The sequence below is a fragment of the Strix uralensis genome, chromosome 4 (assembly GCF_047716275.1).
Source record: "Strix uralensis isolate ZFMK-TIS-50842 chromosome 4, bStrUra1, whole genome shotgun sequence".
Classification (NCBI taxonomy): Eukaryota; Metazoa; Chordata; class Aves; order Strigiformes; family Strigidae; genus Strix; species Strix uralensis.
In genome coordinates, this window is record NC_133975.1 from 73,581,635 (window position 1) to 73,602,142 (window position 20,508).

Consider the following 20,508-nt stretch of genomic DNA (forward strand, 5'->3'; position numbering starts at 1 on the left):
CTGCAGCTGGTTTGAATGGCTTTGTGGATTAGATGACTTGACTGTTGTCTTTACAACAGAATTGGTGAGGTCTCTAGTAAAACAAACAGAACACAAACAGCTTTTGTTTCAACAGTGCTCCAGATGAGTACAAGAGCAATTTTTGCTTTCTCTTGTATTTGTGAGTGATGATCTTTAATACAGCGTTCTTCAACAAAGAACGTTGCCATTCTGTTTATAATTTCTTATTATATTAGAGTAGCCTGAATGCTCTGCTTTTGATTACTAATTTTCAAGTCCTGGGGCTCTGGCATGGACTTACTGAGTTGCTTTTAAATGCTGTTTAACTTTCAACTTTCCTCTTTGAATTATTGTTGTGTTGAAGATTTGGTAGGCTAAAACTTATACTGTGCTGTGCATCAAGAAGCACAGAGGTTAGGGAGAGCGCTACTCTTACTTGAAATAGCAAAAAACAATTTAATTAATTCCAAGGAATGATAACACTTTTGTGTGTATAATAAAACTTAACCTTTTCTTGGTTTTGCTGTAAGAAAGAGTAGGAATGTATTTTCCTTTAATGTAAAATAACAGTGAGCAGCTGTTTGTTGCCTACTGTATTAAAGGGGACTGTTGCTTGCATTTTGGGGGGATTCTGTATTTCCTTACTGATGGTTAGTTAAGAAGAATGTTCTTTCTCTCCTTAGCCTTAATTGTGTTTTGGACCGATTTGAGCAATTGGCCTAGTACCTGGGAAGAATTCCAGTTGTATTTGTTGGTATTTAACAAGATAGAAATGATAAACTCTCAGAATTCTTCTAAACTTTCAGGTTCTGTTGTCTTTACTAGATTCTCAGGAAATGGAGAGACCTTAGAGACACAGATTCTGCTTTTCCTTTGTCGTCATCACTGTGTTAGTTTGAGCTGAGCAAGTCTTCTCCCTAGAAAACTTGAAATACGTACTGAACCTTACAGTTGTTCAGTGCTTTATTTCTGCAGTTGAGCCCATTTTTGTTGCCACGTCAAGGCTTAAAATATAATTATACAAACATGCCCGTTTGCTGCGAATCCACATCCTTTTTCTAATCTCTTTACACTGCCTGAGAGAGTGATGAGCCTACTACCTGGCTGAGGATTTCTCTGTTGCAGGTGTAGTTGAATACTGCTGTAAGGCTGCCTCTGGCTTTTCACATGTTCTGGCGCAGGAGAAGAGGTGTCACGACTGCAGCTTCTAGCCTGTGTGTGCTGGAATTCATGTAATGCCCTGAACCCTGCAAGCACAGGGGCACTATTGTGAGGGACATGCTGTTTTATTTCACATTTCTCAGTAAGGCTCACCTAAGTGTCACGAGCTATGATGTAGATACCAAATAATAAACTATGAACAGAGGAAATAATAAACTGTCCAGCTGTCTTTGGATTTACATTATAGCCACATACCTTCACTATGCCAGTCCCAGAATTCCTCCCCTCATGCTTTTCCCCACACATTGTACTGCTTGTGTAATACTATTCCCTCTCCTGGCCTCTAACAGCTTTTTGGACAAGTAGGTATTTGGTGTTTGCTATGTCTGACTGTGAACTGCCCTTGTATGGACTGGCCAGCCTGGAGCACAGACAGGGCAGGTGATGAGCTCAGGGTGCAGCTTTACCTGGGGCAGGAGAGGGAAGGAAAAGGAGGGGTGCTTCTCTGTCCAGCAGTCCATTAAAAGAACTTGTAGTGGGTTACACAACTTGTGCCTTCCCTTCCAGCTTTGGCTGAAATTTAGTAATGAAATCAAAGCTATTCATAGTACAATTGAAGAAGCCTCATTTCCTTAGAAAACAAAGCTTAAGAGTTCCTAGTTTGAAAGAAAACTGAGTACCTCAGTCAATCCTTCTTTCAATCATTTATTAAGTGTGTCATATTACATGTTACGCTCTTTTAAATGCTAATATTAATAATCTTGGAGAGGATGTGGAGGTACTTTTTAAGGGAGTCTTTGTGCAGCTCGAGCACAAAGCTTGGTTTTCAATTTGCTTGTCCAGAGCAGCTCTTGGTATTTTTAGTTCACACCTGTAAGGCATCTCATTCATGAGAATGACCTTGGAATCAAGTCACTTTGAATGTTATGAAGCTAATTTCTTTATCTCCCTTTCTACAGACAGAAGATACAAGGTGGAAACTAATCAAGTTTTTCACCCCATAGGACAGAAAGCAGAGACAACTGAAAGTGACACCAAAGAAATTCAAGTAGAAAATGAGGCCTATTTTGTTACTCTGAAGTTGAATATTTGGCTCTGGAAAGGACCTAATGAACCATCAAGTCCTATATCCTGGTGCCACTGGTAGTCACTTCATATAGTTCTTTCCATAGATCTGTGTTACCTCATCTTGGGTATTTTGCCCTAGATAGCTTTATCAGAAAGCTTTTAAGAAATTCTCTGTTTTGAGGCTACAGAACCTTCTGATTTCTATTCTAGCTGCTTTCACACCTAGCCTTTACTCACCTCATCTATAACCAACATAAACAGGTTCGCCATTTCCCATGGTCACTGCAGTATTACTTCTATGTATCTGATCTCATTTGATTTCATTTTTCTTGAGCACAGGTGAATAGAATTGCAAGGTGTACTCTGGATGGGATCCTGTCAGGTCCTAGTCATGCTCATCTGCATTCAAAGGAAACCCTTTCCTAATGCATCCAGCTGTTGTGTTTGTCTCTTTCACATTTTGTGTTACTTGACTACCTTCTTGAGAATATACTATTTATTTCCATTATAGTTCTGTTATTCCAGTAATATTTATCAGTTTCTTCCTCTGTGATATGGTGTTTCTTTTATACTGAAAAGTGCTTCCAACTTTGGTTGACATTAGAGAAACCATGAAGGACTATCCTTTTCTGACTTAGGTTCGACCTAAAATCTCACCTTAAATGTTGGACTGATGTTCTAAATTGCCTGGTTAAGTAATCAGATCTTTTGGTTGATTTAAAGTCCCACTACCATACCAGAAATATCTTTAATATGTATCCTTTTCTTACTGCTGCTTCTTTTGTTTGGTTGGTTTTTTTGAATGGATGGCCAAAAAACCTTACTTTTCAATTTCTATTCCTTTTGATAGGTCTAAGTAGTTTTATCTTTTAATGTTAGTTTAGCTTTATGTTTTCTAACTGTGTATTTTCACTGGTCGGTCTCATCCGTCTTAAAATGCTTCATGCTTAAACATGCATCTTTTTGAGGGGGATGAGGCAGAGGTTATCAACTAGTTATGACTGGGATATTTCCCCTCACTTTGGATAGAAATCCCAGTTTGATTTTTGTACTTTAATGTGGATTTTAAGTTTATAAGCTCTAATTTGGTTCTCTTTGTGTTTATAACTAGTGCCTTTAATTTTTCAAACCTTTTCCATTAGCAGTTAAAGACTTTTTCTTTGGGATACTGAGATTTTTCTCCCCATTTCCAGTAATGGGAAGAGAGTCAGGTTTAGAAAATGCAAGATGTCATTAGGCAGGAAGAACTAGCAGATAAAAGCATAAAGAGGGCAAAATAAGAAACCACAGCAGTGGACAAGGTATGGAAAAGTGGAGAAAGGACTGAATTGTGATGTGGCTTGCAAGACAAAGGAGGGATGAAATGAGGAAGAGTGAATGGTTTTCTGCCAGTTTAGTGAACTAAAATGAGTTACTAAGGTACACAGTAACTGCCAGGACTGCTTCAAAGAGAGGGGCTCAGGGGTGGTGGGCTCCTCTGATAGATAGGCTCGGCCAACACTTGAAACCTTTGGTGTAAGCGATGGCCTAGAACTTGTAAGCTGCTACAGGAAGAGTGAGTTCTAGAGTACTTTTGGAAACAGCAGTGTTTATATCAATGGAGGCACCAGTGGAGAAGGATTGGCAAGTGAACAGAGGTGGTTTTGGAGCGAAAAAAAGTAATTCTTGTGCATAACTTCATTGGTGAAGTTGTTGGGTTTTCTGGTCAAGTAACAAGAGTGATATAAGCCTGGATGGAGGGGAGAGGCTTTGACAGTTATTTTTCTTAAATGACACAAGCGTGACAGTAAGACCTTAAGAGCATCGAGGTAATAGAATAATGTTTCTAAACATAGTTAGCATGTAGGAACCATCTACTTAAATGTAACAAAAAGACATTTATGATTCTTTGAATATTGTATTGCTTTTTAAATCAAAACACTGTTTGGCTTTGTATTATGATGTAATACCATCTAACTTTCTCATGCTTTTGTCTGTTTTATCTCCAGGAGATGCTCTAGTTGCTGTAAATGATGTTGATGTGAATTCTGAAAACATAGAAAGGGTTTTGTCTTGCATTCCAGGTCCTATGCAGGTACAGTAGTTGAACATTTATTCCAAATGTTCTCTGTGAAAATTAATATTGTTTCTAGCCTTTTTTCCTTAGGAAACAGAGCTTAGGTGGGCTTTTTCTTAGAACTTCCACATCTAATTTTTTGAACACATTGGTTGACTTCAGTCAGAGTAGAAATTTCAGAGTTTAATTCTGGTAAGTTTTGTGAAAATAGGTAGGTGCAAGTAAGTTACTCAAGCCAATGTCCCATTAAGGGACATTAGGCACAGTCCAGCTGTTACATATTCTGTTTGTCATCAGCCAGAGTCCAAAAGCACATGTAACATTGCACAAGAGGTAGCAGCATACTTGTAGGTTTAGACTAACCATAACACCTTATTTTTTTGCCCAGTGTGAGAATCAGTGTATTCTGTGCTTGCAGAATTCTGAGTATTCATGATTCTCTATGAGAACTAGCACATACATATGTGAAAAATCAAGTTGTATTACCTTTCCTGCTCAGAAAACAACTTCATTATTATGTTACCATTTGCATCAAAATTAATTACTTCTTTCTGAATACAGGGAAGTAACTCCTTTGACACTGGCACAAATTTTAACCAGTGATAGTTGTAGTTATGGGCAAAGATGGCAAGTATGGTTGCTTTGATAGTTGATATTTTGAACACTTTGATCTCTGCAAATGAAGGACAAAGTATGTAATGCTGTGATGCGTCGCTCCTGGTGGGTGGCAGGGCTGGAGATGTGTGATCTGGCAATAGTGTGTATGAAGCAAGATGATGTCTAGCTCAAAAATAAATGTAAACTGCAGAAGAGTAGTGGCTTTTTTTGTTAATTACCATTCTTAAAATGGTAATAATTGCTGTGGAAATACTTAAAATAATTATCTCTTCATCAATATAAGAGAAAAAAGAAGCCTGAATTAACAAGTAGTGCTGTTAAGGACCCTTAAGAACATTTAAATGGATAAATTGATACTGCTCTCATATTTAAATAGAAAAATTAATTCTTAAGTATTTAAGAGCTTTTAGATTAAATAGTTGTAAGATCTTTCAAAATTGAACAGTGATGAAGATTGATAGAAGTCAGTAATAAAAATTGATACAAAAAAACCTGCCAAAAAACTGATGTGATGAATAACGTTTCCTCCCCCCAACTTCTTCCCCCTACTGAATGTATATTCTCTTCTAGCTGAATAATAATTTTAGAGCTATAATGAAGACTTTAACTAATAAAAAATTAGATATTTCAGAAATGGGAGAGTGTTAATTACGATGTTAGTAGCATAAAATCAAGTATATTGAGTTACTCTGCTTAAATCCACTTCCTGGTGGACAGGAAGACAAGGTAAAAGTTGCAATTTATGAGATGGAGCAGGATAAAGTTATAATGTCTCTTACAGTGTGTCTTAATCTCTTGGTAGTTTTTCCTCAGGTAGAATATATGAGGTGATAATAATAGAAATGTTTTATTGTCCAGTAAGACAAAAAGAAGTGGAAATTTTAGGTTTTGTTAAACATGCTTCTGTTTGCAGCTTACGTAGTGTAAGTGGCTGTAGAACTACATCTGTAACTGCAGTGAGATTGAGTACTAGTATGTCAGTTTAGGAAGCTTTCCAAGATATTTGACAGTATGAAGCTTGCCTAAGCTACCAGAGTTGTGGTCAGGTATTGGCAGAGCTCCATGGCAGAAAACCCTTGTCTTGCCTGTCTTTGACCAAATATGGAGTTGCTGTAACTGTTATTAAATACAGAATGATTAAAAAAGCAGAGATTATATAGTTTATTTAATTGTATCCTTGCTAGATTAGAGTATATATATTACTTGTTGCTAAAATGCAATGCAGCTCTTTATATAGTAGTTACTTTTAATGCAGCATTAATGTTTACATTGTCAGTAAATCTGTCAAGTAGACAACAATTACTTGAAATGTGTAACTGTTTGTCATGTTGGCTTTCCAAAACCTTTTATTAAAGTGCAATTACTCCTTTTTTACTGTGCAGTTTGAGTCAAGCCAGAAGAGTGACTGCTGAAACAGACCCATAGAGAATTTAAATACAGAGTTCTGGGGTTTTTTGCAGTATGTTCATGCTGCTGGAGAAACAGAGGGTTGTTGTTTCTGAGATTTAGTAATAAAGACAGCTGTTACACAATCAAAATTGTTAAGGTATTGTCATTCATCATAGGTTGCAAAATATTAAAAAGATGCAGTTTAAAGCTGGTTTACTGTATAAGTTATTGACATAAGTGGAATCACCGCTCTTTTGCGTTCAGTGTTAAAAATTACTGGAAGTAATTTCAAAAACTACCTACCTAGATTCTCAGTTGCAGCATGTGGCGTAACATCTCTCATTATTATATTTCCAGGATTTTGTTTTCCTTATCTCAGTTTAGGCAAAGTAGCTTCTAGGCACGTAAGGGGTAGTTTAGTGTATTTATTGAGCAGTAGAAATCCAAAAGCTATATGAGTCTTTTCTGTTTTTTTTAATGGCAGAACTGTTTCTGTTTGGGTGCTTGCATGTCACCTAATAAGATAAAGTCCCAATTCTGATTAAAGCATTGGGTATCTCGTTTAGAAGTTCCGTAGCAGTGACTGAATGTGACAGGCCAAAGAATACCCCTCAATCAGTGCTTGAGATCATATGATAAAGTTATATTCTGCAGTTTATACAATTTTTTACATTTCTGTAATGAAAATAGCTGCCGTTTCCTAGTGCCACAAGACAGAATAGGAAGATATGTGAAAAGAATATACTTTTCCTTATCCTGATACTCAGATGTTGCAGAACCATTTTACCCGAAACTTTCTAAAAATGCTCAGCCTGAGGCAGACATTCAGAATCAGAAATTTCAGCCTGAAATTTTGAGTTACAGTTGTGCAAACCATAAGCACATGGAAAACAGAGACAACAGGAAATGGCAGACAATCTTAAAAGACAGGCAATGCCACCGTCTCTGTCTGTAATAAAATCCATATTCCAAGACTTACAGCTTTCTTGCAGATAAACAGAAAGCATGCCTTTCTGGGTCAGACCAATGGTATAACAGCTATATTTTCTGTTCTTTACACTGACAAATGTTTAAGTGAAGAGAATTAAGAAGCAAATTAAATACAGAGTGACTTTCCCATCATACTTTTCCAGCTTCTAGCAGTCAATAGACTTGCTGGGTCACTTACAGGTTTGTACCATCACCTTTTTTAATCTAGTTCTTAAAATTCCTTTGACCTCCACAGCATCCTGTAGCAGTGATTTACATAACTGATGTGTTATGTTCATTTTTGTTGTTTTTCAAACAGCCATCTAATTAAGTGCATTTCATACCCCCAGGTTCCTGTGTTATGAGGAGTAGTTAACTGTCCGTGTCTTACTGTTTGTATCATTCCATGATTTTGGAGAGCTCCGTCATGTTCCACACTTTTGTCACGTCTTCCCTGAGTGGAAAAATCCCCATCTATGTACCTCATAGTTTGCTGTTACTGTCACCTTCATCAGTGCCACCTTGCAGTTGGATTAAATTTTTCTTGAGAACTGTTCTAAGTATTGAGAATGTGTGCATGCTATGTATTTATAGAGCGGAATACTAGTATTTTCTGTGCTTTTCCCATTCTTCATTTCATTTCCTTTTCTGTTTTCTGCTGTGCATTGAACTGATTTTCTTTAGGAGAAATGGAATCAATGATTTCATAGTATTTACAAAAGGGTACTTCAGTAGTCACAGATTTAATCAGATCCAGTGCACTGCTCAGGATGAAGATTCATTTCTCCTCCACAAAAAAAAAAAAAAAATTATTTTTTTTTAGGGTATGTAGAAATGTAGTCTCTTGGTCATTTTCTATTACAGCATTTTCCAGCCTAGATGGCCTTTTCACAGTAATTTCTTTTAAAAGGCAGGAAGTAGATTAGAACTTGGACAAAGGAACAGAAAATGTCATGTTTCAAGGTGTTAGAATCAAGAAGATTTGGAAAGGAACTTGTAGTCAAATTGTGGAGAGAGGTGTTTCTCAAAATACAGTGACTTCACATCTGAGCAGTGTGGTATTGCCCACAGTGATGTGGGAGGCAGCATGGATGCCTACAGAAGGCCGGCGAGTTAAAAGTTCTGTTTGGTCCTGTTTGTTTTGAGCTCTTGCTTGGAGGGCCATATGGTTGTGTCTCTAAGACAAGACAGACTGAGTCTGTTTTTTTTAAAATTGAGAGACTAAAAGATAGACTGCAGCAAGAATGACATCTGTGCGTCATTAGTGTAGAGACTGTAGCTGTGATGACTGTGTCATCAATAAGTGTCCACAGGCAAGATCTAGTAGAAGTTAAGAGAAGTAACTATTGAGCCTTGAGGAAATCTGCAAGAAGTTAAACGGAGTATGAGGAAAATCCTCTGAAATACATGCAGATGGCATGATGAAGGAAGAGAACCAGGTCACAGAGTGCTGGAGAAAAAAACATACATCTAAAAAACTGTGAATGATCAAGTTAGTGGGTCTTAAAAAGCCACTGCTGCTTAGCTGGGTGTTTCTGCTCCTCGAGTCCTGTTAATGTGCAGTGTAATGGATTGAAACTGAAATGATGAGGAGAGAGCAAGGGATGAGTTGCTGTCAGGAAAGAAAGTGGTAGCACGTGGCAGGAGAGCAGGATTGAGTGCAGTGCTGTTCCAGAGAATGGGAAGAGAAAAGAGAAAAAATCCAATAGCAGCCAAAATAGGAGAGGAAAAGATTAATGAGAAGTGTAAAGTAGGGTGGAGCGGGAAGGCGGCGGCCAGTGACACAAATGTTGTAGCTGGAAGAGCCGATGATCGCACTTCTCTCTGATCTAGTTTGACAGGCAGTGGGTGTTCTCAAGCATCATTATTTCTTGCTGACACTCCTCTCTTTAAGTATGTAAATACACGTACACAATTACGAAAATGTAAATTATCTATATTTAAATGATTAAATTGCCTCTGCTTGGGCTTTTCAAATTTATTGCAACTGGAAAAATATAAGCCTTTTTTGTTGCATCAATCGTTAGGCTAAAGTGTCGCTGACTTTAAAGAGAAGTGGGATTTGGTGTGATGTATTATGTTTAGAACTTCCCAATCAATAGGCATGTTAATGATACTTTAAGGCAGACAAACAATCTTGAGTGAAAACATATGAAAGAGGGAACTTACAGCATATCTACTTAGTCCAAATAGATATATTTTTGGTCACTTTGAACAATCATGAAAACTAAGGTATCATCCAAGAAAATAAATCAATTTATTCTCCTCAAATTACAATTTTATGCTCAGTCAGGAGTTACGTATTTCTCACATATCCTTCTTTCATTCTCAGGTTGAAGTGTTCATTCACAGAAAAAAAAGTGTCTTATTTCATCACTGCTGGAACAAACAATTTTTGTAAGGCAGTGCTCGTAAAAAGGAGGTCTGTAAAGCAAATTGTGAAACATATTTCCACACCAAGTTTGGATTTCATGTTGCTTGTGAGCCAGGAAATATGCATTTATTCTAAGATTCCTGGGTTTTACTTTATTTGGGAAATAAAGAACAGTAAACATCATGTCATTTTTTGACAAAGTAAGCTTGATCATCTGAACTTTAAGTTATTTTTTAAAGAGAGAATGCTCTGTTTATGCTCGATAGCACAGCAAGTGATGTAAACAGTTTTTATACTTCTTGCTAGTTGTGTACAATTGTTAAACATGGCGACAAAACTCATATCTGCTGACTTTACAGTTTAAAAAAAAAAGGAAGTCAACATAGTGAAAACATTGGCAGATTGAAAGAATTGCTACTGTTACAATTTAACAGACTTTTGCAGTCTAATATAAATTGATTTTCCTGTGCCTGTCATGTACTGATGTACCTGTCAGGGCACTCAAAATAGCAAACACACACTCATGGAAGAACACTGAGGATATATACTTATGGAAGTGCTGACATTGTGAAAGAAGTCAAATACTGTGTGTGTTTCAAAAGCATGGTAATGGGTTTTGTGTTCAAACAAACCCAGAGCAGTAAGTATGTTTTTCCATTCTCAAAACCATAAGAATTAAGTATGAAAACACACCAAACCACATGCTTACTCGCATGGTTCATAGAGCATGTAATAGCTGGCTTTGTCCTTAATAATAGATGGTTGTGTAATGCTGAATATATAATGGGTTTTCTTGAAACAGCAGGAATTTTTGAATGCTTACATCTTTGTCAGTAAAGCTAAGAAAACTTAATCTCTTAAAGGGCTCAAACTGCATCTATTTCATCTGGCATTAGGATGTAATTTTAAGTACAGTCTCATTTTCACAATAATTAATTATCTTAATAGGTTAAACTAACATTTGAAACATCAATATTTGAGCCTGAAGGAACTTCTCAGCAAAGGTATAAACGGGCACAGTCAAGTATGAACAACCTGGTTCGGCTCTTGTGGGGAGAAGATAGTACAGACCATCAGCAGACTATACAAGACGTGCCTCACATTGTTATGTTCCTGACAATGAAACTGGACTCTGAAACATCTAAGGATGAGGTATGTGGCTAACTAAAACTGAAGATGAAAGGTAATAACTGACAACAGCAACTGCTATGCCTTTTGATTTAAAAAAAAAAAAAAAAAAAAGCCTTGCTAATGATTTTGAGTAGTCTGTAAAATGTACATTTTGACAGAAATAAGGCCTGAAATTCCAGGAAAATAGAGTTAGCATCACTACTGACAAACTCTAATTGGACTTGATATCACTTCAGCGCTGCTGAATGTCTTTACAGAAAGAGGCTAGAGGTGTTAACAGACAAAGCAGAGATAAATTCAGAAGTTCATTATTGTTTCTCAGATGCTCACTGTGATGTTTTCAGTATGCCTCTCAAACGTGAACTATGAAATCTGCCTAGTCAAAAAAATTCTCCCCAGCAGGAGCTGTTGGCAGTCCACATACATAATCTGTCTAGCTCCTCCTGTTTTGAAATGCTAATGTGCCTTTTCTTAGAGGTCTCTTGCATGTCTGCTGTTTGCAATCAACTGTTGCTTCCTGCTTGGACAACATTTTTGAGCTACTGAAGTACTTCTCCTTTGTCCCGTAAAGCTTCCTTTCACATCTCTTTTCTGAGGAACACAAAAAGAAAAATTTTGCCAGGGTGTGTGGTGTGTAACCCATTGTAAATTTGTGTAGACGTTGTCCATGGTGTAGCTATAGCTACAAATACTCCGCTCAGAATGCAGGGAAGACACAGAACAGTGTGGAGGGCCGAGTTTGCCCTCTTGCCTGATCTGAAAATGACAAATGAACAAAGTGGACTTTTTAGGAACAGGCATTTGAAAAAGACTTCTTCCCCCTTCTGTCAATTCTCCTTAGATTTAGCATAGTGCCCCAGTGAACTATTATCTGTGATGTGGTGACATCAAATGAAGCATAAGTTTTGTCAGTCCTCAGGAACTGAGGTGGTGGGACAAGGATGGAGTGGGGAGCAGAAGACAGACATTTTGCTTTCTCTCCAGGAATTAATCCTTAGATCCAGTCACTGCTCCATCCCTTCTCTGAGATGTCTTTATTTTTCTGATACTGTTTTTCAATGGATAGAAGTCTGTATTGTTCTGTTGGGTGATGTGTAATAGAGAAAAAGTGTTACAATTACACTTAATGGAGTTTAATTTTCTAGAGACAGGGCTGGGGAGGAGAACCCTAGAAAATTACATGATATGATAATATCATGTAAAAAATAACATGAAGTTTGCAGATTCAAGTGCGTGAAAGCTTTACGGCTACTTGTGCAATTTTAATTCAGCCCTTTTGTACGTACGCAGCATGACATTGTCTTAAGTATTACATTTTTTCTGAAAGATGCCTGCCTTCTGCAAAGGACAAGATGGACAGATGAGTGTATAATTACGGCTTATTAAACAACCGTAAATCCAGTACTTCATAATTCTGGAATACTTGACTTTGCAATATAAATCATGCTCCTAATGTAATATTTTTAAGGTAATGAATGCTTTATTGCATATTACAGCAAGGTACTAACACTGTAAGCTTCAGTTTGCAGTTCTTTCCAATCCTGTTTGAGACTGCATTTTTTCATGGGAGGTACCTTCAGCAGAAATAAGTTTATACAAGTGTCTCTTAGAATTATTTTTTTTAATAGCATTGCAACTAAGCAAGGTCATTCTGTGCTCTTTTTCCCCACCCAGAGACTGCTTCCATTAAAACGTATGATACTGCAGTATTTTTCTGCTTTGGTATTTCCCTATAATAAAAATGAAAAGAGCTCATTTAACTGTGAATTAAATAGACTTTAAGATGCTTTATCAAAGTTCACTTACATATTGCAAATAGTTCTTTTTTTTCTTCAATTCTAAGTTTGTAGTCCAAGATTGCTACATTATATGGATAGAACAGCTATGGACAATTGCTGCAGACTTAGACTGGTACTTTCTTGGTTGCATAAACTTTATGAAATATTTTTTTAATATTTCAGGGCCTCTGGCTCCTCTGTTGGTAGATGAATAGGTATGCAAATGCCTAATTGCAGTTCCTGCACTTCAGAGTAAATGGAGTTCTGCTTTCTTGCCCCATTGTTTCTTTACTCCCTCCCAAGAAACAGGATTAACCCTGAATGTTGAGCTGAGGCAAAAGAGGGATTGTAATGCACTTGTTCTCCCTTCATACTGTGGAACAATTGTTTCCTGAGAAGTCTTGGCAGTTATGCAGCCCCAAATACTCCCTAGTGTTCAGAGATGCATTGCTGGTGTAATCAAGCTCTTTATAATGTTTCCTAACAGAAGAATGACGCCTTCTTCAAGGCGTTTTTCTTTAATTGTATTTGGTGAACAGTAAGCAACATTTGTCCTGTGGATGTACTGTTCCAGATTTAGTTTACAGTAGTACTTCAAATTAGCAGGGAAGTTATTATACACCTTGCCATACTGCACCATAAAAATAGAATGGTCCTTTACTAACCTGCTTTACCCGTATCCAAAGGACGTATGGTATGCAGATCACATCCATGTAAACAATGGCAACTAGAACTAGTAACTAATTCTTCCACTTGTGAGCTTTGGCACCCAAAAATAGAATTAATGAGCTCTAATACTTGTAAGCTCTATCTACTCAACTATAAAGGAAAGTAGTATTAGAAATCATTTAGGTTGTGTGCATGCATGTGGGGAGTGTCCCATATGATAATATTTTCACTGAGTAAGGTTGATCTTGTCTTTTCTTATGGTTTCATTCAAGGTAGGTATTACGATTATAGCATATGTTATTTGTACCAGCATACAACTGTAACATCTTTCTGTGTTTGAACTGATTTTGGCGATACCATGTCTTAAAAGGAATAATGTTCCTATTCCTCCTACATGAGTGTTACAGGAAGCATCTGTTTATCATGCTTGCAAATTAGGTATTACTGAGCAGCTGTTAGGATAGCTTGGTTCATACAGACACTGACTTGTACTTCCTGTAGCATTTCTCCCTGGTTTTATTATTTCTGAATTAATCTTTAAGAATTCATAGTTGTCTTTCATCTGCTGTTTCTTTTTTAATCTTATGTAAAATGCAACTTAAAGCCTGTATTACCAGTGCTCTGTGTTTGAAGTTTATAGGTTTTTAGCTGGTTGGCACCATTTTGACACAATTTCTTCTAGCCATTTCTTATGTTGTCAAGACTGCACTAATTATTTTTTTTTAAATGTTATTTAGGCTCAGTTTGAGAAATTAGTAAAATTAAAAAAAAAAAAAGGAAGCTGTTTGTTAAGCCATTAGGTATAGATAGTCTGTCCAGGTTTAGGTTTTTTGCATTGAGGGAGGGTTTACACTGTTTAAGAAAAGAGCTACTTCTCATTTATTAATTCCATTCTCATTGGTCTATGACCTTCCTCCTTGCTTGGAAGACAGCTGATCTTGTATGGTGGTATGTGCTGAACCTTGCTAACTCATTAATATATATATGTGATGAGCTATGACCTTTTGTTACAGTTGTCTTTTCTTTCCCTGGGAAAGGGTACAGATAATTCTCAAATGAATTTTGTGTAAAGGCCCCAGTTCACAGTGAGGAGAAAAAAAAAAGGCTCTGTATAGCCCTTTGTAGTGCTGTAATTAGAAAATGGCAGGTTTTTTCCCAGCTGAAGGATAGATTCAAGAAAAAAAATCCTTGTCACTAATGAGTATTTGAAAATAGAGCTAATTAAATTGGATAAGAATGACGTTTGCCAGGTCCTTCTGTAATGAAACTTTACATTCTTTTAATCTTCAAAGAGAATTTTCTAACGGGTATTGGCACTGGCTGGATGTGCTTAGTGACATAAATAGGAAAGTTAATCATGTCTGTGTTTCTTTGTGTAGAAAGGTAATTTACTATACCCTTTGCATTGGATATGCTTAGGATTACATGCGTTATTTCTGGCTCATCGTGATTTGTCAGAAAGCAATAAATGTGGGGGAATCATATGTTTGCTTATTACTATATTTTTATGGTTGCTGAAATAATATAAAATGTTTGAAAATGCTTACATAAAAATGTATTTTAAAGAGCTGGTTAGGAAAAAAATTACCACAAATATTTATTTCTACTGATCTTCAGTTTCAAGATGACTTCTTTAAGAGTATGCTGACCCAGATGGTCAGAGGTTTGGCGATAAAATTGTTAAAGGTGTATGTTACTTGAGTGTACACCTCAGTTTATATTTTGTGCTATACATGTAAAGCAATTAGGTAGTGTTATAGAGAGATTGGAGTTTTCATATTCTTAATGTTGGTTTTAAAGAGCTGTATGTTTGAGGATGATTTAAGTCACAATTTAAATATTATAAGAACCATACAGATACTAGCTATCTCTTGCAGTCAGATTTGTTAACAGTGTACTTCAAGCTGCAAAATGCAGTGGCCATACTATTTGTTATTTTATGTTTCTCCTTATAATAGTGGTCCTAAATAAGTCCTACTTTTCTATAAAATAGAAAAGGTAGAACTGTCAGAAACTTTCATGTGTATTTTAGTACTTTCCAGTATGCCTGTGCAGACTGCTGCTTGTTTTAACACCATGTGAAATTATGATAAAAGCTTTCATGTTTAAAAAAAATTGATGCCAGGAAAAAAATTTACTTTGTTTTCTGTGGTGGGGTTTTTTTTGTGATTTTTGTTTTTGGTTTTGCTTTGCTTAACTAACAGCTAACTTTCTTCACAGCAAGAAATTCTTTATCAGTACCCCATATCAGAAGCATCCCAAAAACTGAAAAGTGTGAGGGGAATATTTCTCACACTGTCTGACATACTGGAAAGTGTTACTGGTACCCAGATTATCAGGTAAAAGTATTTGAAACGTAATGTATTACTACTTTTATTCTTTTATACATATGTGTACTGAAAAACACGCATGGGTCATGCATCAAGTTCTAGACAAAACAAGAGCGATTCTACCTGTTAGGCAGTAATGTTTCAGCTAGAGCAGCATGCTTCAAGTTGGACTGCTCAGCCCGGATATATGTTGATTTGGGAGAATTTGTCATGGGTGGCAGTGACTAGGATTTTTAGTTCAGTGAAACTGGTTTTAGATCCCTTCTTAGATCTCTTAAAACACCCTTATCTAAACTGGGATTCTGTGGCACTGTACTATGTCAGACTGGAAATTCACAACAGCTTATATCAAATCTTTAAAAAAGTAAAAAAATTTTTAAAAGACAAAATGTAATTCAGTTAAATACATGAGTGCCTGCTACTTTAAAATTCATTTTGTTTCACATTCAAATTTAAACACCTGAAAGATTTTTGTATCCACAGACTAGGACTCTAGTAAGAAGTCTAATAAAAATTAGTCCTGAGTTTTTGGAGCAGCGTAGGGGTGGTGGAGATGTCAAAAGGTTATTGAATATTTAAAGATAGATGATTTTCTGATGGAATAATTAGAAGTGAGATGGGAGGTATCACTTCTTAGTTTCACACTACTTCCCATTGAAAACCAGTATATGAGTCTCTTCTGCACATCAGTGCCTTGTGTGTTAGACACAAGACCTGAATGGGTATAAAAAAGCCAAATGTAAGTGGCATTTCAGGCCCAAGAATACAGAGTGCAAGCAGTAGTGCAGTAGTGAACAGCACTGGCAATAATAAGGAAGTCCTCAAAAGGCAAAAAGGCTGTTTAATATCTTTAAGTTGGGTTATCCACTGATAAATTTTTCCTTACAAAGAGTTCCTGAAGTGTTTTTGCTTACCAGAAAATTAATGCTGGTTAACTTACTTTTGTTTACATTTGTTTAAATATTTTTTTTTTTCCTCAGACTTCTTGGTATCCTGCTATTTTGAGTGACGAGTTGTAATACTGTGCTTTAACCATGCTTGTAACTTTCTAGTTAATAAGATCCTAAAAGTCATGTTACTGATTTAGTGATCAATAGGAATGTGGATTGACTCCTTGAGCAGCAGGTATCAAACACAGCCTTTTAATCTTTTGCATATACTAGTATTTTAATGCAATGCCACATTAATTAGCATGGAGGTATGTTCACTCCTCTCAAATGCTTATGCATTATTATTGGAAATTCTCCCATATAGAAGCATTTTTGGACACGTCCAGATTTTCAAACACATCCAAAACATGTTGTTTGATGATCTATACCTGTGGTATCATCAGAAAAACAATACAGAAATCCATGGTAACATAGATACACCTTTCCTGTTAAGGTTCTCAATTTCCCATTTTTGAGTTCTGAAAACATAAAAGCACTTCTATTGGTCTCTGTGACTGTCTCATATCTTCAAAAAATATAATAGATTAGCCTCAACTCTCCTGTGAAGCTTTTTCTGTCAGAGGAGTAAATTATGATTATTGCGTCTGCACATGTATTGTGTATCTTGGGATGGGGATGTTTATTTCTTTGTAGTTAATTGCATTATAAATCTATAACTTGTTTTGTTTGGAAAGCACTTCTGGTTACATAAAGGATAAAAATTTTCTGATGACCTGTGGAAATACTAAGGTATTTCTTAACCAATGAAATTACTATTGTTTTAGTCAGTTCCATCAATTTTACAGTTCATCAGTGAAGCAAGTTAATCATGGAGCCATATCCTAAAAATTAAATTCTTGATTCTTTCAAGCTTAAACTAAAGTTACCCTTTTTTCACTTTGCAGCAGTGTTATCTTGTTACTTAAAATTTCTAACATGATAGTAAGAAAGGTGGGGTTTTGCTATAAATTTAGTGTGTGAGCTATTTACAGACCTTGGTTTTAGCAGCAACCAGTACATTTAATCTGATAGTCTGGTGTGTAATGTATGGTTTATTGCTAATTAGAACATTGGTTCTAATTCTGTTTTGTGTTCTAATCCACTCTGTGGTTCATATGAAAGTTCTCTGTGTCTTTCTGGGATTGCTGGGCTTCAGAGAGCAATTTTCTATACAAGGAGATAGTGTGAGAGTTCAATCTTATGTTTATCACTCAGGTAATATGTTAGAATATTGTTTTCAAAACCTGTGTGGAGTCTTTTAAAATCATTTTGTGAGTGACTACTATGTTCAGAACCTTCATTAGTACCTCCAGTTACCTCGCTGTGATCTGAAATGGCATTAATTTTCTGAGTTGATTGTGTTAAAAGCTAGGCAGGAAGACTTTTAAAGAGCACCTGAATCATTCAGAAGACAACTGTGGTGTTTCAGTAGCGGTTGTTCATCCTTTATATTTGTATACTTGAAAACACTGTTACTACTAGTGTGATCTGTTTAGCATAGAAATCAGAGAGTCTTTGAGTTCTGTAATAATTAATATAATTACCTAGCCCAGTTGCATGCATGTGATTATACATGAGCATAAGACTTTGCAAATAAAATACGTATAAATCATTCTGGCTTATAAGGTGGTCTTTTAACTTCATAGTGCTAACAGAAGTACTTCTGGTCTAATTTTTCTAGTTCCTCCCTTTTCTTATGTGGAAAACTGGTTCAAGTTGTTTACTGGAAAGAATCTGACAAGTTGCTTGTAATTGGCCTTCCTGAAGAAAAGTGAGTTTCAAATAAAACGCTGTCTTTTCCTTTTATTATGTTTCCTATTATGTGTCCTCAAATTGTACTCTTCTATCAAAAAAGCAAGAAAGGGAGGGCTTACAATGTACTCTTTTTACTATAACTAGTTTCTATACCTGTGATTCCACTTTTTGGATTGAGTTTGTTCACATGTTTTATGCATCTGTTGCTACAGTTTCTTTTTAATTTCCACTAAAGGGAATAAGGTCTCATTATATCTCAGAAATACATGTAGGCTGGAAAACAGTAATTTTCAGTGTTTGCTGAAGTCAAGTCCTGATTAGAGACTAGTGAATAACAACAGTGATATTACATATTTATGTGTTTTAGGAGAACTTTGTCACGTGTGTTGTGTTCACCCCCCAGCTTTACTACTGTTTGTGTCATCACTCAAAGGAAATGTCTCATATAGTCCAATGAAGAATTTTCTTGTCTGCGCTATATCACTAGTTAAGAATAGAGCTCTTCAGAAGATGCCTATGTTTATTCATAGTAAAGATGTTACAAGCATAGCTGTATGTTTGAATTTTTATTTTTTAGTGTGCCACTTTCTCAGCTGAGGAACATGATTGAAGATGTTGTCAGCACCTTGAAGTTTATGTACAGTTCTTTAGACAGGTGAGTTCTTTCAAAAGTATTTGCTTTTCAATCACTAATTTTTCATTGATACTCACTGAAAAAGACAGCTAGTAGCATTAATGTTTACATGGAATTTCTTTGCATTTCTGTTCTTCTTGCCTTTTTGTTTCAGTCTTAACACTAGTAAGACTTGTTAAACAGTCTTTGTTATTTCAAAAAGTTTTGTCCTTGATTAGGTTAAATCATTCACATACTCTTAAGTCACTGTGGATGTCAACAGCACTGCAAATGTTACCGTTTGTGTTAAAGCACTGTCTGTAAAACATACATATGAATCAGTGTTATATTTTTAATAAAGTAAACACTCCAGACTCCTCAACTTTATTTGGCAGACTGACTGTCTTTCTCGGCATTTGGAAATCACCCAGAAAATTTTCAGTCTGACTGTAACCTAAATAAAATTGCCAAGGTAGGCTATTCATATGCTTGCATTCAATTCAGAGTTAAAGGGTGTATGTCATGGAGAAAGAAAAGAATAATCTTAATTTCTGAAAGGATGAAACGGATCAGTGTCTTATCTTAAATTGCCCTAAGACATCTACTATAATACTACACTGCTTTAGTTTTTAGTTTGTTTGTAGGTACTGCCTGAATATTACCCTAGTGCGTTTTTTCATATTTCAAATGAATGTTAAAAAAAAAAAAATCCAAATGTAGTATCATGCTGTAAAGAGACTTCTATAGCACAGAGGGTTATATAAACAAGCTACAAGTTTCTCGGTGTTATTCTAACTTGGAGTTCATGTTTGTTCAGTGCTTTTTGCCAGGTGGAAAATGTTTCTCGCCTGGATCATTTTTTCAACCTGTTCTTCCAGCGTGCGCTTCAGCCTGCAAGGCTCAAGTCAAACGCTAGCCCCAGTGCTCAGCACTATGATACCTGCAGCGCGTTATTCTTAGACAACCTCCCAGGCTTGCGCTGGCTGACGTTGCCTCAGGAAATCAAGGTAATGTCATTTTCAGATCTCTCTAGAAAAACTCGTGTATGAGAGGCAAATTGATGCAGGTGTCCTCTGCTGTTACTGTGTAGTTTACGTAAGTGCTTTGTCCATCACAGACCAGCCATTTTCCTACAGAATCCTTTAAGTTTGGAACTACATTATCATTCCCACAGGAAACAGATTGTTATTATGAGTGTAGTTCGGTGACTTTAGAGTTATCTAGGAAAAGAACATGATGACAAAGGAGTTAAACTTTGTTTAAAATATATACATACCTACACATTTCTAACAACTAGCATATGCAGTAGAGAAAGCAGCCCCTGGTATATAGTTTTATGCTTGATTTTGACCATTTAAGTATTTTTCCAGGTAGATAATACTACTCCAGAAGCCCATGAGTAACTTGTAATTTAGGAGAATTATAAATGGCTGTTGCAGAATCACAATAAATATCCATACGTCATTTGTTTGACACCATACAGGTACAGCTTTTATGCACCATTTCACTGTCTGGTTAGCTCCCAATTAGAAATTGAGTTGTGCTTTAAGCAGTAGTAAGACAAAAGCTAGACCACAGTAAGTAGCATTATAGCTTTCAGTCTTAAACCTCATTTTCATGACTTTGGGAAGTTAAAATGGGGATCATTAGCATAATTATCAGTAATAT

The 20,508-nt window shown here is 36.2% G+C and overlaps 1 protein-coding gene across 1 annotated transcript in view; it reads left to right on the top strand.

Moving 5' to 3' along the window:
* The window catches only part of INTU (inturned planar cell polarity protein), a 49,490-nt gene that overhangs the window by 12,499 nt on the left and 16,483 nt on the right, over nt 1–20,508 (top strand). Inside the window, exons 3-8 of the mRNA XM_074865166.1 lie at nt 4,218–4,303; nt 10,584–10,787; nt 15,434–15,552; nt 18,154–18,243; nt 18,805–18,882; nt 19,658–19,847. Coding sequence (XP_074721267.1) covers nt 4,218–4,303; nt 10,584–10,787; nt 15,434–15,552; nt 18,154–18,243; nt 18,805–18,882; nt 19,658–19,847 — 767 coding nt within the window. The remainder of the gene's footprint in view (nt 1–4,217; nt 4,304–10,583; nt 10,788–15,433; nt 15,553–18,153; nt 18,244–18,804; nt 18,883–19,657; nt 19,848–20,508) is intronic.